This window comes from Acinonyx jubatus, chromosome C1 (genome assembly GCF_027475565.1).
Source record: "Acinonyx jubatus isolate Ajub_Pintada_27869175 chromosome C1, VMU_Ajub_asm_v1.0, whole genome shotgun sequence".
NCBI lineage: Eukaryota > Metazoa > Chordata > Mammalia > Carnivora > Felidae > Acinonyx > Acinonyx jubatus.
In genome coordinates, this window is record NC_069381.1 from 30,979,119 (window position 1) to 31,003,222 (window position 24,104).

The window sequence follows — 24,104 nt, forward strand, 5'->3', positions numbered from 1 at the left end:
TGGACTTCTAGCCTCCAGACCCGTGAGAAAATAAATTACTGTTGTGTAAGCCACCCAGTCTGTGGTATTTTATTGCGGCAGCCCTAGCAAACTAATGCACTCCTCTAAGAACATTAAAAATAAATATTCCAGACTTTAGTGTTTCTTGTTTTCTGAGGTGGGTTGATATAAATATCTTAGCTCCACTATTCCAAGAAGAGAAACTCCAGTCATTATCCCATTTTCACACACTGCTTTCCCTTTCCTCATAGCCCTCATCATCATCTGGGGTGCTACCTATTTTGTAAATTTATTACTGTTAAAAAGAAGACCACAGGCTCCAAATGGACCCATTATACCGGGGCTTAATACCTAAGCTAATTGTAGTTCCAACCACCCCCAGAAATGTAGTCTTAACAAGTCAATCAGGAGATTCCTGATCTAGCACAAATGAGCTAGTATGTCACATGGGCCCTCCCCAACCCCCAAAGGAAAATGAGTTAATCCCCCCAGTTAGACCCTGGGCCCTAGTCCCTAAGGTAAGGTGACCTTACCGGGACCAATCCTTTCTTTTCTTTTGCTAATAACTTCCTTGTCCCACCCTCCCTCCTATAAAAACCTATTTTATACAACTACCTAGTGCTCCCTTCCACTTGCCAGATGGGGATGCTACCCCATTCCGTGAATCAATAGAGCGAATTAGATCTTCAACTGTACTGGGTTGAATTTTTGTTGTGTAACATTATCTATTTAATTCCCCATGCATTAAGATCCAAAAAAGCAGGGACCATTCTGATAACTGCCATATGCTTAGAGCCTGTAACAATGTAGGACGGACGACACGCACTCAAGATACTTGGTGAAGGAATGAATGACTGAATGACAAGGGGTTTCCCCACGGAAGAGTTGGAGGTCTCTCCAACTCCAAGTGGTCTCTCCAGAGGCCGCCTGGCCCCGCGCGCGGTGGGCCGGTTGGCCGCTGCCCCCGGGGTCTGGGCGCCCGCGCGCGCTCCGCCGCTCCAGCGCCGGGTTTTCGGGTGCGCCGGCTTCCCGGGAGGGGGCGGGCACGGGGCGGCCCCTCGTGGGCGGAGTCGGCAGCTGGGCGTGCGGGCCGCCGGAAGGCGCGCGCGCTGGGCGGGGGGCTGCGCGGCCGCGTGGGGTGGCCGGACCCGGGGCGGGCCCGGCGGCGCGGGGGGCGACCTGAGGCGTGGGCGACGGCGGGGCGCGGCGGGAGGACGGAGGCCCCGGGCGACGCCGGGCTGCGGCCCACGAGGCGGGGCGGCGGGTGGAGCCGGCTGCCGCCGCCGCCGGGCCGGCGTCAGAGCGAGTGCCCGCGAGGTGTATCCTCGCGCGCGTCTGCGGGAAGCGGGGTCAGGACAGCCCTCCCACTGCGGCCCGCGGAGCCCCGCGCCCCGGAGCGCGGCCGCGGAAGGCCGCCTGGGAAGGCGGCGGAGAGATGCGGTGCGGCGGCCGGCCCTAGACAGGCTCCCCGGGGGCACCGGGAAAAGCCCCGCATCCGGGGCGGAGGCCGAGGTCCGCGGGCTCCCGAAGGAAGCCTGCGGGAACGCTGGGCGTGCTTTGGAGAATCGTCGGTGAGCGGGGCATGCGGTCTACGAAGGCGGGGGAAGAACAAAATCCGCTACCGCCCGGTCCTCTGAAGAGACACCCTGTGGCGCCGAAAGCCTCGGGAGCGAGCGCTCTCGCGGCCGCGTCCTTGGTCCCAGCAGCGTCCGGGGCCGAGCTGGTGAGTGGGAGGATGCGCGGGTGTGCAGCCTCCGTCCCGGGAAGGCACGGCCGGGAGCAGTGAGGAGCGGCAGCTTCCAAATGCTGCTTCGAAAGTTTCCCCACTTTGGTAACTAGACGTTTACTTTTATGTATTCCGGGGCAGGATATTTCCACATGCTCCGTCCTGCAGGATGCAGCTCCTTTCTCTGCAGCGGGCACAGCTTGGGGCCCGGTGGGGGGAGCCCGTAAGCTACATACCCTTCCTTGCAAACTTCAAAAAGTTGGGCCAGCTCCCGTTATACGGAGCTCGGTCTACGCGCGGGGCCCCAGTTAACGCTGGACCAGGTGGCTGTGGAGGCACCTGCTCAGATGCGGGGGGCTTTGGATGAGATGATAGATTTGAGTTGTTTCCGGATTTCCCTGTTGCAAACACTTGTGCAGTAGTCCTGATGATACTCGAAGTGCTGTATTTCCTCCATCTGAACCCATCCCCCTCCCCCAGTTTTAACATTTCTGAAATCAGGAGGCATCTTCACAGGCCAAAAGGACTTGCCCGCTGCTGGGCATCTGCGTGGTTGGGGAATGTACCTGTTGCTGTTTGGTCAGGTGAAAATGCAGCTGTGTGATTATTCCATCACTTCTGACACTTGCAATGAACTTTAAATGTAGATCTCTAATTGTTTTTAAAAGTAGCTGGAAAAGATAATGCTGTGGTAAAGCAAAAATTGTATAGCAATATTTATTATAAAGGGTTTTCTGTATCCTTGACATTGTTTCAATTAATATTACAGCCCTATAAAGTACAATTGTTATTCCCATTTTATAGATGAAGAAACTGAAGCTCCAGAGAGTTCGAGTGTCTTAGAACTTTTAAGTACAAGTGTCGGGATTCTCACCTAAACTGTCTGAATTCAAAGCTTGCCCTCTTAACTCCACTAAGTCTGTATCCAGGCAGAAGATGGGTGCAGCTTACTGGGAGGGAAGTCAAGACAGGGTCTATGCTTGTTTTTATACCTTTTTGGCTGTTTATGGATGTGGGTATGGAACCGGGAGACAGCCACATCCAAGAACACTGATTATACTTATTCCCACGTTGATGCCAAATCTTTATTTTCGGATCTTTTGCAGTTTAAAATATATTTCCTCGAGTTCTGGATGTGCGGTCAGTGCTTCTGGATCCCTCCTCTTCTGTCTTTTGCTCCTCTAGAAGACTATAGAGGCATGCACTCCAAACTGCTCAACTGGCTGCCTCCTAAGGAGGCACTCCTTAATTTAAGAGAGAAGTCAGTTTTTCAGAGTTGTTAAGGTCACATCAGCCTCTAGGAACTCCCGGGTTCTGGTGCTGCAGGGACAAACCAAAGTTCTGGGGGCGGGAGATTGTGGTCAGAGGAGACCGTATACCTGTGAAGCCTCTCAGCAGAGATTCTGGCACTTTCGTCACCAGAAGTGGACACGCCCGGTTGGGTGGGCATCGTCATGCTACAGCAGCTCCTGATCACCCTGCCCACGGAGGCCAGCACCTGGGTGAAGTTGCGCCATCCAAAGAAGGCCAAGGAGGGGGCACCCCTGTGGGAGGATGTAACGAAGATGTTTGAAGGAGGAGGTGAGAGTAGACTGATGAAGGGAAAGCAGAATTCTCAATTCGTGTGTGAAAGGATAGGTACCCATTTCATTGAGGTGTCTCTTGGGGAGAAAATTGGAGGAAAGCAGGTCTCTGGGGTTCGTGCTTGTGGCTTTTGGTGCGAGGATAGCTATGAGGGCAGATGTTGGGCTCTCAGCTCCTTGTGCCATGTGCTCCACGCTGCCCCCATCTCCAGTTCCCGGATAAAGCATGAAACAGGAGGACAATACAGTGTTCCCCACCAGCGGCTCCCGGGTATTGTGATTGTCACAGACAGTGGGGTCAAAGGCTTCTACTCCTTAAAGCCCCCCCAAGGTTTTCCTTCATAAGTTTTGGGCATTTTGGCCCAAAGCCAGTGTTTTCCACAAGTAGTTCTGAGAGGAAGGAATGACCTACTTGGTGACTCTCGATTTCCAGGAGGTCAGGGGGAAATGTCCAAGATTATACATTATCTGGTGGTCTGGTTGGATAGATAGATGGACAGAGGAATTCGTGTGTCTCACATGATCTCTTAGGTCACACCTTTAACGTTTCAAGTTCAGCCGGTATGTGTAAGCTAGCGGCATGAGGCAGGGATTTTGCTAAAGCATCTTGACCGATGGAAAAATGAATAATGGTCTCCAGTGCTTATTATTAATTGATGGAGACAGACACATTCCCCGAGCAAAATAATAGAAGGTAGCCTAAGAAAGTGCTATGGTAAATTTCTTTGGGAAGCCAAAAGACTGGAAACATTCTTCTGATTATATTTATTGGAGAGATTTTCACAAAGCAGATAGCACTGAATTGGGCCTTGAAAGAGGTCTTCCATTTTTTTGTAGAAGATTTGGGAAAAGGATACAGAAATGAGTGCCTCGAAGAGTGGTTCAGAGAATGGGAACCAGTCGAGTCTGAGGCCTAAGAATGTGGTCAGTGTATGTGTACAATGGATAAAGGATGGTGGCTAGCGAAAACTAACACTTGGGGAAATGTGTTTTAGGCGAGTTGTAGAGGGCCTGATGTCCATGGGAAAGGTTTGGATTTTCTTTCTTAACCAGAAACATTTGAACAGAGGAGTGGCCTGGTCTGAGCTTTTGGACCAGTGTTGCCCTTTGGGAAGTATTAATGCTCAAAGCAGTGCACTGCAGACCCTGCTTATTAAGGAGCCCCCCCCCCCCCCTCTGCTCTGAGTTGCTCGAAATGTCCCTCTCTGTGAATGTTTTGAGAGAGGAGCCTGTTCAGCAGGTCTGCAGGCAGTTTTTCTATTTGGGGGATTTGGGGAGATATAAACCTCATGGCTCTTTTCCTTCTTTAGCTCTGCTCTCTCAGGATGCTGAGGAGACCCAGGGAGAAAGTTTGAAGGCTGAAGTCACCTCTGGGCCTCCAGCAGCAGAATCCCAGGTGGGTTGGGTTTTCCTTTCATTTTCTTGGACCTGCTGCTTGGTTTTCAAGGCTGTAACTCGCCTTTTTTTTTTTTTTTTTTTTTTTGGAGTGAGGAGTTTGGAGGTGTTTGTTAGTGTGGGGCTAACAGATTCAACATAGGGAACTCTGTGCAGGTTGCTCTTGTACAGAAAACTGGGCTGCAGTGGTGGCGATTCCCCTACTCATGGTGGCTTCCCTCCTTGTAACTCTTGTTTGTGGCCAACATCTTGATTTAACATTGTGCTAATTTCTGTAGAGAGAGAGAAATGAATGCTAGAATTCCAGCCCCTAAAAACAAATAGATGCCACTTGGGGTCTCAGATACACGTCAACTTTCTTTTTTGAGTATTTTTACTCAAAAGCAAACTTCGTAAAGTGACAAGAACCTTCTGACATTCTTAGGCGATGTACCCATTTCGCTGGTGGACTTCATGTGGTGACCCGTAGTATAGTATTAGGAGTAGAGATCAAACCAAAGGAGAAGTGAGTGGGGAAGAAATGGTGTGGCCACATAGCACACACACGCTAGACAAATGGACAGTTATTACAGGGTGTCCTCACTGTCGACTGGAAGCATAGGGAAGACAGGAGAAAAATTGTAGAATGACTGAGAAAGGAAGACTATTCAAAATGAAATATTATCCGACGGCAGGAGGGTTTTAAGTGAAAATGACTTGGGTTCTGTAATTAGATGGTACAGGATCTGAAATTATCTCTAAGTATTTACTTGCTTGGTAATGGGGCAGGTTTTTTCAGCTGTTTACAATCCCAGTTTCCTCCGCTGATTCAGATGCTAATATTTTTCTAGGATTGAATGCATTTCAAAGGTATTTACAGTAATAAGGAAGAAGCAATAAGAATAAGGAGTAATAGTCTATTTAAAGAGTTATCTCTATATTCTACTTATCTGGAATTCCTCATTTCTTGACATATATCAAAAACTGATGGTATTCTTAGTGCTGGGAAAAGAATTAACTTTTTTTAAATTTTTAATGTTTATTTTTGAGAGAGAGAGTGTGTGAGCGGGAGAGGGGCAGAGAGAGAGGGAGACACAGAATCCGAAGCAGGCTCCAGGCTCAGAGCTGTCAGCACAGAGCCCGACGTGAGGCTCAAACCAATGAACTGTGAGGTCATGTCCTGAACCAAAGACGGATGCTTAACCAACTGAGCCACCCAGGCACCCCTGTATAGTTTTTTTTTTTTTAAGTTTTTTTATTTATCTTGAGAGAGAGAGAGAGAGAGAGCAAGCAAGCGAGCATGAGTGGGGGAGGGGCAGAGAGAGAATCCCAAGCAGGGACCAGTTCTGTGCTGTCAGCATAGAACCCAACGTGGGATTCAATCCAAGAACTGTGAGATAATGACATGAGCTCAGATCAAGAATCAGACACTCAACCAACTGAGCCACCTGGGCACCCCGAAAATGTGTAGTTCTATTTTGACATGTGTATATACCATGTAATCAAAATATACACCATTTCCACCATCTCAGAAAGTTCCCTCTGGCTCCTTTCCAATCAGAACTTTGCTTTGCTCCCAGTAGAGGGTACATGGCTTCTCTTTGTTATTTCTTTTTTCTTTTCTTTTTTATTTCTTTTCTTTTCTCTTTTCTTTTCTTTTCTTTTCTTTTCTTTTCTTTTCTTTTCTTTCCTTTCCTTTCCTTTCCTTTCCTTTCCTTTCCTTTTTTTCTTTCTTTCTTTCTTTCTTTCTTTCTTTCTTTCTTTCTTTCTTTCTTCTTTCTTTCTTTCTTTCAATGTTTATTTACTTTTGAGAGAGAGAGAGAGAGCGCGAGAGAGAGCACACACGAGCAAGCCGGGGAGGGGCAGAGAGAGAGGGAGACACAGAATCCGAACCCAGGAACCGTGAAATCATGACCTGGGCTGAAGTCAGATGCTTATCTGACTGAACCACCCAGGCGCCTCTCTTTGTTATTTCTTATAAGTGCATGGGAATCTATAACGACCTCAAAATAAAAAGTTTAAAACAGAATGTATATTCTGCAGTTGATAGGTATAGAGTTCTATAAATGTCCATTACGTTGACAGATAGATGGTTCAAATCTGTATCCTTGATGCATTATTGTCCACTTGTATCAGTTACTGAGAAAGGAATGTTGAAATCTGTCGTGGTTTTGTCTATATCTTCCTTCAGTTCTGTCAGTTCTGCTCTATTTCGAGTTCTGTTATGAGATACATTAACAAGTAGTATTGTTGTCTTCTTGATGAACTGACACTTTATCATCATGAGATGTCTCTTCTTTATGGCAAGTAATATTCCTTCTCCTAAGCCCACTTTTGTCTGATTTATTATAGTTCCTCCACTGTTGTTCTAGTTATTATTTGTATGGTATAGTTTTTTCAGTTCTTTTACTTTTGACCTATCTGTATCTTTATACTTAAAGTATGACCTTAGATATAGCTGTGTCTTGCTTGTTTAGTGCATTTACAGTTACCATAATCATTGATACAGTGGGATTTAAATGTATATTCTTACTCTTTGCTGTTCACCCATTTTTGTTTCTTTGTTCCTCTTCTGCTTCCTCTTGGATTGCATAGTGTTTTAGTATTCTACTTTATGCCCTCTGATGACTTTTTAGCTATACTTGTTTTATTTGCTTGTGGTGGTTGCTCTGACCGTTATAATATGTGTTTTTAACATATCACAGTTGAATTAATATTATACTGTTTCACATATGGCATGGAAGCCCCGTATTTCCATTTACTCTTCCCCATTGTTTGTATATTGTCATCATATATTTCACTTTACACATTAAAACCCCACAGTACATCGTTCCTATTTTTGTTTTTTAAAAGTTCACTTGTTTTGTGAGAGAAGGCAAGCATGAGCAGGGGAGGGAGGGAGGGAGAGAGAGAGAAAGGAAGAAAGAAAGAAAGAGAGAGAGAGAGAAAATATCCCAGGCAGGCTCCACACTCAGTGAGGAGCCTGACTTGGGGCTCGAACTCATAAACTGAGAGATCCTGACCTGAGCTGAAATCAAGAGTCAGATGCTTAACCAACTGAGCCACCTAGGTGCCCCTGTTCTTATTTTTGGTTTTAGCAGTAAATAGTTTTTAAGAAATTAAGAAAAGGAAAAAAAAAAGTTCTTTTCATAACCATCCACATAATTACCAATTTGCAGTCTTCATTCCTTCTTTTAATTCCAAGTTTCTGCCTGGCATCATTTCCCTTCAACCAGAAGAAAGTCGTTCAACGTTTCTTGTAGTGTGGGTGTTCTGACGAATTCTCACAGCTTTTGCTGATCTAAAGATGTCTTTCTGTTGTCTTCTATTTGAGGATCTTTTACTGGATAGAGAGCTCTAGGGTGACTTTTTTCTTTTAAGCACTTTACAAGTGTTCCATGATCTTTTAGCTTGTATCGTTTGGAATGAGAAGTCAGCTGTTACTATCATTTCCCTATAGGTGACCTGCCTTTCTGTTTGTTTTATACCAACTTGTGGGTTTTTTTGTTCCTCCTTTTCCTACCTTGTTTTGGCTACCTTCATGATCTTTTATCGTTGCTCTTCAGCAGTTTTACTGTGATGTGTGTCGGGCTGGTTTTCTTTGAATTTATTATTTTGGGGGTTTGCTGAGTTTAGATCTGTGGCTTGATTTTTTTCCATCAAATTTGGAAAATTTTCAGCCTTTATTTCTCCAAATATTTTTTCTGCCCATTCTTTTATCTTCTTCTGAGATTCTAATTATATATATTATTAAACCACTTGGTATTATCCCAAGTCTTTTTTCCCTCTTGGTCTTTTTTCCCTCTTGGTGCTTCAATTTGAATGATATCTATTGACCTATCTTAAGTTTCATGGATCTTGTCTTCATCGGGCCATTCAGGCCATTCTGCTGCCATTAAGGCCATTTAATGGATTTTTCTGATACTGTATTTTTCATTTGTAGAATTTTCATTTAGTTCTTCAGCATTTCTCTCAGTCTCTCCTCTTAGTTACCCCCGTGTTTTCACTTACTGTATTCATATTTTATTGTAAATTTTTTAACATATTTTAATAATTTCTTTAAACTTCTTGTCTGCTAATTCCAAAGACTTAGTCACCTGTGGGCTTGCTTCTATTGATTTTTCTTTTCTTTTCTTTTTTTTAAAATTTTTTTAATGTTTATTTATTCTTGAGAGAGAGACAGAGTGTGAGGGGGGAGGGGCAGAGAGAGAAGGAAACACAGATCCGAAGGAGGCTCCAGGCTCTGAGCAGTCAACACAGAGCCTGATGCGGGGCTCGAACTCACAAACCGTGAGATCATGACCTGAGCTGAAGTCGGACACTTAACCGACTGAGCCACCCAGGTGCCCTTTTATTTTCTTAATTATAGGTCACATTTTCCTCCTTCTTCACATGTGTAACAGTTTTTTCTAGTAGTTGAGATATTGGGTATTGAAGAACAGTGGGGAGGGATGCCTGGGTGGCTCAGTCAGTTAGGCGTGGGAGGGACACTTGATTTCAGTTCAGGTCATGATCTCACAGTTCATGAGGTTGAGTCCCACATCAGGCTCTGTGCTGACAGTGCACACAAAGCCTGCTTTGGATTCTCTGTCTCCTCTCTCTGCCCCACCCCTGTTCATACGCACACGCACTCTTTCTCAAAATAAACTTAAAAAAAAAATAGTGGGGGATGAACTATATATGTGCGCACATCCACATGTACACACATATATATGTATACATACACGTGTGTGTGTGTCTATACACATATGTGTGTCATTTGTTTATTTACAAAAGACTAAGTCCTTTCCTCTGGTGGTTAAAGTGAGGGACTGATTATTCATATTTTCCCTAGAGCTGTGGCTGAGCTCTGGCTGAGACACAGCTTTTATTTGATTGAGTTCACTTCTGACTAACCCAACTACAAACACCCATGCCACCACTGCTGGGGGGCTGATCTTTATTATCTCTTCAAGTATTTGAGGTAGGATGGGGTTAGACTACAGTTCCAGTTTTGTTCATCTTTGCATTGAACTCCAGTTCAATGAGCCCCAGGATTTAAGCTCAGTAGCAGTACATTGGTTTTGTGACAATAATTGCTGAAAGCCTCTCTGTCTCTCCCTCTGGCCCCTCTGTCCTCCTCTCCTCCTGTTCCCTTCACCAACCTGCCACCAGTGATGCTGTTCACTCTCCTGTTCCTCAGATAAGCCAAGGATGCTCTCACTTTAGGTCCTTTGTACCTGCCTGGAATGCTCTTCCCTCAGATTCCCACATAGATCTCCCTCACTGAATTCATGTCTGTGGTCAAATCTCACCCTTTTAGAGAGGCCTTCCCCAACCACCTTGCATAAAAGATCCTCCTCTACCTTCATGTGGTTCTCCCTGTTTCTTCCTTATCCTGCTTAATTTTTTTCTAAGGCCCATATGACCTTGTGTTTTTCTATGTATTTATGGTAATCTCCAGAGGATCTTCAAACACATCCAGAGGAGGCTGCCAGTAAAACTAGTTTAAAATCTCTCAGAACTTAGAATACTGTCAGAACTCCTTGGACCTTGATGGAGGTGGTCTTTGTCTGAAAAGGAATATATTTGATATTCTAGGAACTGCTGACTTTCAAGGACATATCTGTGGACTTTACCCAGGAGGAGTGGGGACAACTGCCCCTTGCTCACCGGAATCTATACCGGGAGGTGATGCTGGAGAACTATGGGAACCTGCTGTCAGTGGGTAAGGATGGGCAGAACATTCACCCAGAAAACCTGTCTGTTACAGGAAAGTCATTAATTCCAAATTATCAAATGTTGTGGATTCCTTCGAGTTTGGCCTTGAGTTCTGTATTAGAGATGTCTCATTCCTTGGGGGAACCGCTTTACTTGTTAGAGTGAGAATAGAAAGACATTCTGTGGTGTCCCTTTCCATCTTCAGAGACCCTGACTGCCAGAGGACTAGAAAGAATTCTGGGGATGTTCTTAGAACTCAGTGTAAACATTCATACTCTGGTTTTTGTTTGTTTGTTTGGTTTTTGTTTTTGTTTTTTTACTTTATAAGCAGGATATCAACTTTCTAAACCTAGTGTGATATCCCAGTTGGAGAAAGGACAAGAGCCATGGATGACAGAGAAAGAAGGCCCAGGAGATCCCAGTTCAGGTGAGACCAAGTCAGATAGTACCTTTTAATATGTAGGCCAGAGTCCCCGAAGTCTCCCCAGGCTGTGGGGAAGGCTGAAGTCAGTGGACTGGGCATGCACTAAACCTGACGTCACCCCTCCCTCCATCATCCCTTTCCTTCACCTCACCTTGCAAAGGCTCTCTGGAGTTGGAGGGCAGGGAGTTTTGTCTTAATTTAGGTTGAACTTGACTTTTCCTCTTTTCTTCAGTATCCTGAACTCTGCAAATCGAAAGCGCCTTTCTCTGAGCAGTCAGATGTACATGGTCTCTCTTCACGGAAAACACATCTCTTTTCAGGGCTCACTGCATTCGATAGATCTTTAATTTTCTCTCTTCCATTCTGTTTCCACTTTCCACCAATTTTCATTTTACAATTTCAGCTTTGATTCTCACTCTCTTTTTAACTTATTTATCTACCTTTTGTATTTTTTGTAACAACTGTATGAAAATTCTTGCAAGAGAAATTGCCACAGGACAATTAAGTGGCCTTTAACCATCTCCTTAAACTTTGCTTTATTATGAAATATTTTAGGTGTTCAGAAAGGCATAGAGAACATTATAACAAATTTCTATGTAGCTTCCACCTAGGTTAAGAAAAAAGAGTTGAAGTCCTGCTATTCCCCTTTTACCTTTTAAAATAACCAATTTTTCGGGGACAACTAGGTGACTCAGTTGAGCATCCAACTTCGGCTCAGGTCATGATCTCGCAGTTCATGAGTTCGAGCTCCGTGTTGGGCTCTGTGCTGACAGCTCAGAAGCTGGAACCTACTTTGGATTCTGTTTCTCCCTGTCTCTATTTCTTTCCTGCTCGTGCTCTGTCTCTCTCTCTCTCAAAAATAAATAAAGATTGGGGTGCCTGGGTGGCTCAGTCGGTTAAACGTCCGACTTCAGCTCAGGTCACGATCTCGCGGTCCGTGAGTTCGAGCCCCACGTCAGGCTCTGGGCTGATGGCTCAGAGCCTGGAAGCTGCTTCCGATTCTGTGTCTCCGTCTCTCTCTGCCCCTCCCCGTTCATGCTCTGTCTCTCTCTGTCTCAAAAATAAATAAAACATTAAAAAAAATTTTTTTAATAAATAAATAAAGATTAAAAAATTTTTTTTAAATAACCAACTTTTCAAAGTTTAAATATTGTCATTCTCCTATATGTCTTCATACTTTCACTGTGTGTGTATATCCTGGAACAATATTTGGTATTATTTTGCATGTTTTTTTTTTAAGTTTATTTATTTATTTTTGAGAGAGAGAGAGCACAAGCAGGAGAGGGGCAAAGAGAGAGAGGGAGGCACAGAATCTGAAGCAGACTCCAGGCTCTGAGCTGTCAGCACAGAGTCTAGTGTGGGGCTTGAACCCATGAACTGTGAGATCATGACCTGAGCTGAAGTCAGACGCCCAACCAACTGAGCCACCCAGGTTTTTATTCTTTAAATAAATGGTGTATATACTTCTACTTGCTTTTCTCAGTCAACACAATTGATATTTATCCATCTTCTTCTAGTTATTTCTGTTGAACTAATAAATAAATAAATTTATTTATTTTCCTGTTAATAGATACATTGTTTCTAAATTTGGGGGTTACCAAGATGCAGTAAGTCTTCCTGTACATGTCTTCTTGTGTACACCTGCAAGTATTTCTCTGCAATGTGGAAGCAAAACTGTTGGGTCATGGAGTATATACACCTTCGTTTTGTTTGATATTACCAGCTTGCTCTTCAAAGCAGTTGCACCAATATGTACCTCCCCTCGGCAAGCCTTAAGACTTTCCAGAGTGCAGCATCTTTGTCAACACTTGGTTTTGTCAAACTTTAAAATTATTGTAAATTTGTGGGTGAATATGGTATCTTACCGTTTCTTTCATTTTCCTCATTATTAGCAAGGGGAGCATACTTTTCATGTCTATTGACCATCTAGATTTCTCTTACGTAAATTACTTTGCCAGTTCTGTTTTTTTTTTCTTGATCTATAGAAAGGATGTATATATCATCTTATATTTTTAAGTTTGGCTTTTCATATTTAGAGTTAATTCACCTAGAATTATTTTATGTGTAGTGTGAGGTGAGGACCTTTTCCACATGGATAATCAGTCCAGGAACCATGTATTTAATAGTTAATACCACTCTGTTACCTATCAAGTTTCCTTATATACTTGTGTCTGTTCTGGGCACTGTATTCTGTTCCATTTTTCTCTTCTAGCCCTACTGTAATGCCAAGCTGTTGTAATCACTGTATTTCATAGTGAAACTCATATGTGGTCAAGGTAGTTCTCCCACTTTGTTCTTCAAAATTGTCCTCATTATTAGCCCCTTGCTCTTCCATGCAAATTATATAATGAATGCATGAAATTTCACACACACCCACACACATGCAAATACTCTGGTGGTGTTTTGATTGGAAGAGAATTGAATTTATAGGTCAACTTTGGGGAGAATTAATATTATGATATTGAGTGTTACTAGCTAGAAACAGGGTATATTGCTGCATTCATTAGTATTTCCTAACTTTTTCTTTTTTAATAAAATTTCAGAATTTTCCATATAAAGGTCTTGTCCATATTGCATCTCTTTTGTTAGATTCATCTTGAAGACCTTTTATTTTGCTATTTTGATGGTATATATTTTTAAATTGTTTTCTGTTTGTTGCTGGTGTATAGTAATAGAACAGTTGGATTTGTATATTGATCCTATAGCTAGTCATCTTGTTTCATTCCATTATTAATTCCAATAATTTGTTTATATATTCTCTTGGGTTTTCTCTTTTCAGCTTATAATAATGAAAATAAGAGCTACCATGAATTTCATTTAGATTTTCCAGTCGCTTTAAATAATAAGAACAGTTTGATTTTACTAAAACATTTTAGTTTACTGCAATAACAAAAACTCACAACTTCATTCAAAGTTAAATTCTTGGAATGCCTGGCTGGTTCAGTTGGTTATCCATTGGACTTTTTGATTTCCTCTCAGTTCATGATCTCATAGTTTGTGAGATTGTGCCCTGTCCACGCAGAGCCCACTTGAGATTCTCTCTCCGTCTCTCTCTCTGACACTGCCCCATCATGCATGTGTTTTCTCTCTCAAAATAAATCAACATTTTGGGGCACCTGGGTGGCTCACTCGGTTAAGCTTCTAACTTCGGCTCAGGTCATGATCTCACAATTCATGAGTTTGAGCCCCGCATCAGACTCCGTGCTGTCAGCTCAGAGTCTGGAGCCTGCTTCTAGATTCTGTGTCTCCCTCTCTCTCTCTCCCCCTCCCTGGCTTGTACTCTGTCTCTCTCTCAAGAATAAATAAAAGTTAAAAAAATTTTTTTAAAGAAATAAACATTTTTTTAAAAATGTTAAAAATCTCGGGGCGCCTGGGTGGCGCAGTTGGTTAAGCGTCTGACTTCAGCCAGGTCACGATCTCGCAGTCCGTGAGTTCGAGCCCCGCGTCAGGCTCTGGGCTGATGGCTCAGAGCCTGGAGCCTGTTTCCAATTCTGTGTCTCCCTCTCTCTCTCTCTTCCCCTCCCCTGTTCATGCTCTATCTCTCTCTGTCCCCAAAAAAATAAATAAACTTTGAAAAAAAAATTTTTTAAAAAATGTTAAAAATCTCTTCTTCTGTAGTTTGGTCCTTCAGGCCTGGATATTGAATTGGGAAAGGGGACATGACATAGAAGGCTTCTTCTCTCTTGCTCTGTCTTCTTTTCTTCCACCTCCCATTTTCAGGACCAGAATCAGAAGCCTACACAACATAGACTCTATTATTGCCTTTACTCATTAAGAATTTGGAAGTACTATTGATCCTTTTGTGTTGACCGAAAAATCTTACAAAAAGTTATACTTTTCAAGAATGAAGATGTATCAGTTGAAATATTAGTAATGGGTATAACAGATTATCAAAAAACCCAGTCAAAACTGTAGAGATTAAAAGATATTTTCAGAGAACATAGCAATAATAGTAATATAGCAGTTTGGGTTTCTTACAAGTCTCCTTTGTATAAATAACATTTCTAGGGACAGATTAATAACCACAGGAAATAGAACAAAGCAAATATTAATACAAGTTTCGATAAAAGCTTAATGTTTTCATGAAAGTTCTTAGTTCAGACCTTAGTTTTTGAATGAGCATCTCCTGCTGGTGTGGGGAGAGGGACATCTTTTTATCTTTCTGAGATTGTTTTCTAAAAGTAGTTGTCAAGAAAAGATATTCTTAAGACATAGCTCTGAAATTTCATTATTTAGTATTAGAGCATGTCTGAAGTGCTCAAATTTTACTCTCTGTATAAAATCACACATTTACCTTATTTACTGTTTCTTAACTTCCCATTACCTCCCCATGTTGCATAACCATTTTTAAATGTGCAATTGACCTTGAACAACACTGGTTTGAACTGCATGTGTCCACCTATTATATGTGGATTTTTTTTTAATATTTATTTTAGAAAGGTAGGGGGTGAGTGGGGGAGGGGCAGAGAGCAAGGGAGACAGAAAATCCAAAGCAGGCTCCATGCTGTCAGCGCAGAGCCTGATGTGGGGCTCAAACCCATCAATCATGAGATCATGACCTGAGCCAAAGTTGGACGCTCAACAGACTGAGCCACTTAGGCACCCCTGGAGTTTTTCTTTTTAATGAAATGATTTGTCAGCTTTTTTAAATGTTTATTTATTTTGAGAGAGAACACAAGCGGGGGCGGGGGTGTGTGTGGGGACAGAGGGAGAGAGATACTTCCAAGCAGGCTGCATGCTGTCAGTGCAGAGCCCAACACAGGACTCGATCTCTTGAACTGTGAGATCATGATATGAGCCAAAATCGAGAGTCAAACATTTAACCAACTGAGCTACGCAGGCACCCCTATATGTGGATTTTTTTACAGTGCATTTTCTTTTCTCTTTATTGTAAGAATCTAGTATATGATACACATAACATAAAAAGTAAGTGTTAATTGATTTACTGGTGAGGCTTCTAGTCAACAGTAGGCTATTAGTAGATAAGTTTCGATGGGAATCAGAAGTTATACATGGATTTTTTTTACTGTGTTGAGGTTGATATCCCAACCCCCATGTTGTTCAAGGGTCAAATGTAATCAAAGTCTCATGTGTTTTATATGTGTAGTTCTCTAAATCTCTATTCCATATCCACTATAGTAATTGATTTTTTGAAGCATAATGAATGTGAGTTATGTGCGTTTTTTCCATTTCTTTCAGACTTGAAGAATAAAACAGAAACCAGTACATCAGCTTCAAAGAATGAGATTTCACAGGAACACTTATATCATGGCATTATGATGGAAGGGTTCCTGAGAGATGATGTCATTTACTCCACATTGAGAAAAGTCTCTAAATATGATGGTGAGTTAGAAGAGCACCAGGAATCCCATGGAAGAGATATAAGACACGCCATCCTGACCCACAAGAAGAGTGACCAAGAAACTAACAAATTCAGGGAAAATATTGTCAGTTCAAATGTTACGATAGAACAGAGGCACCGTAAATGTGATACACCTAGAAAGAGGAATAAATACAAATTAGACTTGATAAATCATCCGAGTTACATAAGAACAAAAACCTATGAATGTAATATATGTGAAAAAAACTTCAAACAACCCATTCATCTTACTGAACACATGAGAATTCATACTGGTGAAAAACCTTTCAGATGTAAGGAATGTGGAAGAGCGTTTAGCCAAAGTGCATCCCTTACTACACACCAGAGGATCCATACTGGCGAGAAACCCTTTGAATGTGAAGAATGCGGCAAAGCCTTTAGGCATCGCTCTTCTCTTAATCAGCATCATAGAACTCACACTGGAGAGAAACCCTATGTATGTGATAAATGTCAGAAAGCTTTCAGCCAGAACATTAGCTTGATCCAGCATTTGAGAACTCATTCTGGAGAGAAACCCTTTACGTGCAATGAATGTGGGAAAACCTTCCGACAGATTAGACACCTTAGTGAACATATAAGAATTCACACTGGGGAGAAGCCCTATGCATGCACTGCGTGTTGTAAAACCTTTAGTCATAGAGCGTATCTAACGCATCACCAGAGAATCCATACTGGGGAGAGACCCTACAAATGTAAGGAATGTGGGAAAGCCTTTAGACAGAGGATACACCTTAGCAACCATAAAACTGTTCATACAGGAGTGAAAGCATATGAATGCAACCGCTGTGGAAAAGCCTACAGGCATGATTCATCCTTTAAGAAACATCAGAGACACCATACTGGAGAAAAGCCTTATGAATGTAATGAATGTGGAAAAGCCTTCAGCTATAATTCATCACTTAGTCGACATCATGAAATACACAGGAGGAATGCCTTTCGAAATAATGTGTAAAAATAGATTATTCAGCATGAGAACAAAAGCTAACTCTAAATCAGTGCTTTTAAATTCCAGGATTCCAAATTTGAGGAATTGATATAATGATACCAGCCTTTAATATTGCCTGTTGTGTAAATAGTACATTGATAACTATTATCTACTAACACCTCCATACAAAGTACTTAAGAATAAAGGATTAAATTAAATTCAGGATTGTGATGCACACATAATTGTTACCTGATTTCATGGAGGGTGAATTATTCTCCATGGGCATTCTCTGATTTACAGACTAACATTTGGGAAGTACTGTTGAAAAAAATCACCCCTGTTTTTTAAGTAACTTACTTTTTTTAAATGAGGAGACTTACAAATCTGATAAAATTCAAATGGCATAGACAGTTGTATAAGTGAAAATCCTTTTCCTACATCCACCACCAAATTCTACCTTAGAGGCAACCATTTTTATAACTTTTTATGCACCCTTCAAGAGATCTTTTTTATTTGTATCCAAGAGAATATGCAGAGTTCTTTTTAAGCATAAATGGCAGCTTCCTATGTAAACATATCTGCACATTACTTTTATTACTTAACCATATATCATGGAGGTCATTCCATATTAGTAGATAAAGTGCCTACTCATTCTTTTTTATAACTGCATGGTGTTCTGTGGTTTGAATGTACTTTAATTTATTTAGCCAGTTCACTATGATGGACTTTTGGATTTCTAATCTTTTGTTGCAATGAATAGTCTTACACATTTTTCTTTCTTACACATGTGTTTGTGTAGGGTAAATTCCAAGAACTGGAGTCTCTATACTAGAGGGTATGTGCACTTGTATGATGGATAGTGCCAAACTGGCCTTCATAGAGGTTGGGCCAGTTTACTTTCCCACCAGCAAGAGGACTAGGAGCCACCTGATGCTGAAGCATGTCCTGGACCCACAGCCCCGTTAGTCATCAAAGAAGTATCCATTTGTCTCAATAACTAGTGTGGAAGTACCAGCTGAGCTGCATCCCCAGAAGGAGCGCTGCTTGCCATTCCTGGAGCCAGAGAGGAGTCTGCATCTTACTGAACAATAGCCAAGCCTACCAAAATCTCAGCTGGGAAAGGAGAAGCCCTCTTTCCACCAACTGCTCCAGTCCTTGACCTCTAGGCTGGAGCTGCCTGATCAATGAGAGTCCCTTTAAAGAGACCAATCCACCTATCTTAGCAAGTCAAATCTTGGCTGCAACCCCTCTGATGGAATGGAGGAACACTGATAATTGAGTCGGGAGACTTAAGATGGCAGGGTGTACTATGGATGATCAACCACAGCATTTTACCGGATGGTTAAGTTAGCAAGTTATAGTTAATACATGGAGGAAGAGAGAAAAGAGGTAGGGCATGACTGTCTAATAAGCATTGATTAATGAAACTATTAATTAACATTGCTTATGTTGTGAAAGCTGAGCACCACGATCGGGGCCACATGGTTTTGTACATGCTCATTTTTCAATCTGGTAAATGTTTATTAAAGTTTTAGTGAGTAATTCTGTGAAATGTTAATCGATTTACCCTCACCTCCATCCACTAAGGTTATAAACCAAAGCCTGGCACTTAGATTTTCCATTATAGCTGTTGCTACTTTATAGTTCCATGTCCCATTTTCCTCCTTCCTATATGGGCTCTAAACAGAGTAGATTAGTTGAGACTCTTTGGTCAAATAACAAATCAGTTGGGGCTTTTTAAGCCTCAATGTGGGGGTGTTATTAGAGGGATATTGGGGTATCCTGTAATTCATGGGTTGCAATACATTCAAACAGCAGACTGAGCTTAGGACCTGAAGCACTTTAGAAAACCCAGGCAGCTTTGTCTCCATCTCTCACCTTTGCTTGTGTCTTTGGGGTTTTTTTTTTTGTTGTTTTTTTTGTTTTTTAGCACCTCGTTACAAATCAGTTACCATCAGCTCCAGATTTCATATATATTCTTTCCATCACCCAGAAAAAAGGAAAAAAAATGACTTTCTTGGGGCGCCTGGCTGGGTGGCTCAGTCGGTTGGGCGTCCGACTTCAGCTCAGGTCATGATCTCACGGTTCGTGGGTTCAAGCCCCACATCAGGCTCTGTGCTGACAGCTCGGAGCCTGGAGCCTGCTTCAGATTCTGTCTCCCCCTCTCTCTGCCCCTCCCCTCCTCTCTCTCTCTCTCTCTCTCTCTCTCTAATAAAAACATAAAAAGACAAATGTCTTTCTCACTTCCAATCTTTAAATCCTGGGAAAGGTCTCATTGGCCCAGTCCAGTGAGGTGCGCACCTCTAAAGTCAATTGTAGAGAACTGTGGGAACCATGTGGTTGGTGTGAATGCAGGGGGAGGGTGCTGTGTGGCTGGAGGGGCAAGAGAGCAGAAAGGGTTACTGTTCTTGAAACTCCAGATCCTACCCACTCTTTTTTAAAACCATTTTTTAATGTTTATTTTTGAGAGAGATCAAAGGGGGGAGGGACAGAGAGAGAGGGAGAGACAGAATCTGAACCAGGCTCCAGGCTTTGGGTTGTCAGCACAGAGCCCCACGTGGGGCTCAAACTCACGAGCTGTGAGATTATGACCTGAGCTGAAGTCAGATGCTTAACTGACTGAGCCACCCAGGCACCCCAGATCCTGCTCAATCTTCAACACCAGCTCATAGGATCAGAATTTTAGAACTGGAAAGGGTCTAGGAATCCACCTATTTAGAATTCTACACTTTGTAGATGGAGAAATGGAGAGTCCCCTTCTATGATTATTCCTGTCCTTTACTTGAGTTGTTTCTGAGCATTTTTTTCTCCAGGTTTAGCCTAGTTTTCCAAGCACCTGCCGTTAATGTCTACACAAAGCTGTTCTTTTCAAGTTTTTCTTCTTATATCTGCTACTGCTTCAGAAGGCCTTTATGATTTTCGAGCTTACCCATTGGTTTTGCCTATTATCATTGCCTGTTCCTTCATTCTGGTTATCTTACAGGCACTTCCTCTGCTAATCACATAAATGCTGTGCCTCAGGACTGTGTCCTTAGCCATGTTGTTTTCTCAAGCTACACAGTTTGCTTAACTGATCTTGTTAACCTCTCAACACTTTTTAAATCTACATCTATATCTTAGGAGTCTCTCTTGAGCTCTAGAACATTATATTTAACATTGTGCTTAATATCTCTATTTGCATATACTACAGTCCTTTCAAAGTATGTCCAAAACCCAACTCAATCTTTTCAATAAAATCTGTGTCCTTAATACAGTAAATAGTACCACCGTCCACCCAATTCTCCAGTTTAGACTTCCTCTTCTCATCCATCACCTTCCCCCAGTCACCAAGTCCTATATATCCTATTTGGGATCTGTTCACTCTATATCTTCCTCTGTATTTCCTTCGTCAGCTCTCTAATTAGACTGTTAGCACGTCCTAAATAGGGTTCCAACTGGTATTTCTATATCTAATCTGGACTCCATTTTTTTTTCAAGTTTGGTATTAATTTTATTCTATTTTCTGTATAACTTTAAGTACATAAAGGTTTATCTCCACAGGCCTCAGGAAATGGGTAGAAGTCACAGGACAATCTCTCTTCCCACCAAAAAAAGTTGCATATTTTGGTAAGTGTCCTAGAGAGAAAAACTGTAATTTACATTAGCAATGCTGTGCAAGATTCTTACACAAGACCTAAAACCAGGCTTCAGTGGAGATTTTAGTCCTTTGTTCAGGTGCCTGGACAGAAACCAAAAGCAGTTGGGCATGACAGGGCAAAGGAGGCAGTGAAGACGGAGGGCAGGCACCTAGCATGGAAGAAGGAAGGAATTCCAGATTCCTTGGAATGGTGTAGTTTCCTTGTTTGTTTGTTTTGTCTTGTTTTTGTTTAAGTCGTCTCTGTAGGAAGGTGCTGGGCAGGGATCCCAGTGAAAGAAAGGGTCCAAGACTCTTTTAACTGGCCTGGGCGCAGGGCTCTGCCCAGCAGCCGATACAGGACAACCTACTCTCTCAGGTTCAGGCAGACCCAGGATGGAATGCAGAATAAAAGGAATGCCTACAGGAATCAATTTTGCTCGGAATGCTAGATGGCCAGGCTTCAGCCTTTGGTTCAGTGCGACCCCTTCCTCACCTGTCAACAGTGAAAAAAGTTAGTTTGGTTAGAAGAACCAGCTAGAATCACACCAGCCTCTGCTACCTTCGTGGGCATTGTTAGAAAAAGATGAACTTGTGTGAACATTCTGATCTGTTACTTCCTGGGGACCGCTTTATTCTTCCCAAATGACTGTTTGTCGGTCAGATAACCCCCAAAGGCTGAAAGCTAAAACACAGCAGTCCTGGTGTGCAGTTCCTTAAGAATGGACTGGTGGTGTGGTTGAGCTGACAGGGAAAAGCCGCACCTTCCCGCAGAAGATAACTGACCTGCTCTCCCACCCAAATCTCAGCCTGAGGTATATTTCAGTGAAGGCAGGTAGCTGTGCTTCTCAGAGCAGAGAAGCGGTTTGAGAGCAGAAAGGTAGAGGAAATCTAGAAAAGAACCGTCTTGATACAGATTTATCCCACGGTGTGAGGGAGAGGGCAAAGAACCCAGTGGCACTTCGCTTATCCAGCAATTTCTGTCACTGTGGTGACCAACTTCTGCCCGTTCCATAGGGTCTTGAACTGCTCAGGGACTGGGAATTCATTCTGGGAAAAAAAAAAAATGGGTTTTAATCCAAGCTCCAAAAGAAGCTGGGATTAAATCTTAACGCTTTTCTCTTGAATGCTTGCTTCCACTAAACTATTAGAGCTATGTGCTATTAAAACAAGTGACATTTGGGGGCCCCTGGGTGGCTCAGTTGGTTAAGCATCCAACTCTTAATTTCAGTTCAGGTCATGATCTCACAGTACATGAGACTGAGCCCTGCCTCGGCTTCATGTGCTGACGGTACGACGCCTGCTTGGGATTTTCTTTCTCCCTCTCTCTCTGCCCCTCCCCCACTCGTGCTGCACACACTCTCAAAACAAATTAAAAAAAATTTTTTAAGTGACATTTGGTTTCTTTCAGCAGGTCGTACATTATGGCTGACATGCAAAATCTGGTAGAAAGATTGGAGAGGGCAGTGGGCCGCCTGGAGGCAGTATCCCATGCCTCTGACATGCACTGTGGCTATGGAGACAGTGCTCCATATGTGCAAACATTTGACTCCCTGCTTACCGGTCCTGTGGCAGAGTGCCTGAAGATCAGTAAAGAGATTGAGAGAGATGTGCAAAAACATGAGGAGATGGTCCACACAGTTCCGAAGTTGGAGCAAACTCTTGGTTACAGCCTCTCCATGTCGGCAGCCAGCAGGCAGTAAGCTTTCTGATTTGTTGGCAACCATCTCAGAGCAGATCCAAGAAGAGATAACCTTCCCGGAGTTCTGCCTCACCTCCAGACTTGGACTCATCTTTCTATATTCCCCACTGCTGCTAACATGATCATTCTAAAACGTATTCAGTCGAAATTAATCTAATTACATTGCTTAAAATCCCCCAATGGGTTCTCATAACTTGAAGATAAACTGCATCTTCTGTATTCTTCTTGATACAGAACACTTGGTATAGAGCATTGCCTATTTTTCTGGCAGCGTCTTCCAAATTTCCCCTCAAGCATACTTTGCTCCAGCCATAAGGATCTCATGGTCCTGAAAATGTTCCATACTATTGCATGGTTTCTGGTCCTCAGCTGTGCTGTTTTTCTTCCTTCTGCCTAATTTCTTTGTTCAGTTAGCTCCCCATCCTCCCAGATGTAACTTGTGTCACGTCATCAGGGACTACTATACAAAATTATGTCTTCTTGGAGGAGCACTTGGAATTCTTGGCTGAATTTACTAAATAAAGTGATAGGATTTATATTCAAGGATTTTTTTTTTTTAATCAGAGAATGACACCATGGGGTTTTAACTTTATAACATTATTCTGGAATCAGTGTGTAAGACTATGGGGTCAACATGAAACAATATCCATACAATAGTGCACCACTTCAATTCGCTTCAAGTTGTTGCTTGCTTAACTTTCTTTTCTTATCTTTGCTACCATGGGTTTGCACTTTCAAAAAGAAAAAGAAAAAAAATCTAATCTTTGCTTTAGGCTCTGTTTTCTGGAAGACTCTGGCTAAGACAAGCTTATAACCCCAGTTTGATTAATCAGGAAGAAGGGAGAATTTTTGGATTTGTTTTTGAGGTATTAGGGAAATAGACTTCCTTTTTTCCCCACTAGATACAAATCTGGAAGGCTATATCCCTGGAAGCTACCGGCAGTCTAAAAGGAGGGAGGTTGCTTAGAAATGAGCAAACACAGAGGAAACTGATCCAAGAAATGAACAGAAAATTTAAATCCCATCACACTATTTGACCCTGGATCAAGCCTCACCCGAAGGTAGAACCCCTGGCTTTTGATCTCTTAAAAATTAATAAACTCTAATTGATTGAAGGCTTCAAATGTCCTACATCTGAAGCTGCCTGTGTTAAGAAAAAGGCCTCAGTCTTATATCCTTGGCTCATTTCCAACTCCCTCAACTTCCTTAGGGCTATCTCCTCTGGCTTTCTCCAAGTAAGCAATGCCCTTTTCAATGATCAGAAATAGGTGTTTGGCTGAAGAGAGGCTGATCTTTTTTGTTTTGTTTTGTTTTTTGAGAGGCTGATCTTAATATGTGGAAGAAAAGATTCTCAAATACAGAATATTGCCAGTGGGCTTCTCTTTTTTTTTTTTTTTTAATTTTTTTTCAACGTTTTTTATTTATTTTTGGGACAGAGAGAGACAGAGCATGAACGGGGGAGGGGCAGAGAGAGAGGGAGACACAGAATCGGAAACAGGCTCCAGGCTCCGAGCCATCAGCCCAGAGCCTGACGCGGGGCTCGAACTCACGGACCGCGAGATCGTGACCTGGCTGAAGTCGGACGCTTAACCGACTGCGCCACCCAGGCGCCCCCAGTGGGCTTCTCTTGAACATATAAAAATTCTGTCAATTATTGTTCTAGCACCTGTGAGGAAC

At 42.5% G+C, this 24,104-nt stretch overlaps 1 protein-coding gene across 6 annotated transcripts; it reads left to right on the forward strand.

Annotated features, from left to right (window-relative positions):
• The first annotated feature begins 1,085 nt into the window (after positions 1–1,085).
• On the forward strand, positions 1,086–18,654 carry ZFP69 (ZFP69 zinc finger protein). 6 transcript variants are annotated; one of them, XM_053212195.1, is made up of 6 exons: positions 1,086–1,831; positions 3,149–3,307; positions 4,620–4,705; positions 10,264–10,390; positions 10,712–10,810; positions 16,007–18,654. In XM_053212195.1, the coding sequence occupies exons 1-6, from the start codon at positions 1,804–1,806 to the stop codon at positions 17,137–17,139; spliced, it is 1,632 nt and encodes a 543-aa protein (XP_053068170.1). In that variant the 5' UTR covers positions 1,086–1,803; the 3' UTR covers positions 17,140–18,654. The 6 variants fall into 6 exon arrangements, with proteins under 6 accessions (XP_053068170.1, XP_053068176.1, XP_053068187.1 ...); XM_053212201.1 differs by having other exon boundaries at positions 10,715–10,810; XM_027059543.2 differs by having other exon boundaries at positions 1,087–1,831; positions 2,833–3,307.
• Positions 18,655–24,104: the final 5,450 nt, after the last annotated feature.

Excerpts from the sequence above, each read along its gene's own strand:
- ZFP69 (XM_053212195.1), top strand. The coding sequence starts at position 1,804 with ATGCTGCTTCGAAAGTTTCCCCACTTTG. Across the intron at positions 4,706-10,263 it reads CTCCAGCAGCAGAATCCCAG|GAACTGCTGACTTTCAAGGA; the intron begins GTGGGTTGGGTT and ends TTGATATTCTAG. Across the intron at positions 10,811-16,006 it reads CCCAGGAGATCCCAGTTCAG|ACTTGAAGAATAAAACAGAA; the intron begins GTGAGACCAAGT and ends CATTTCTTTCAG.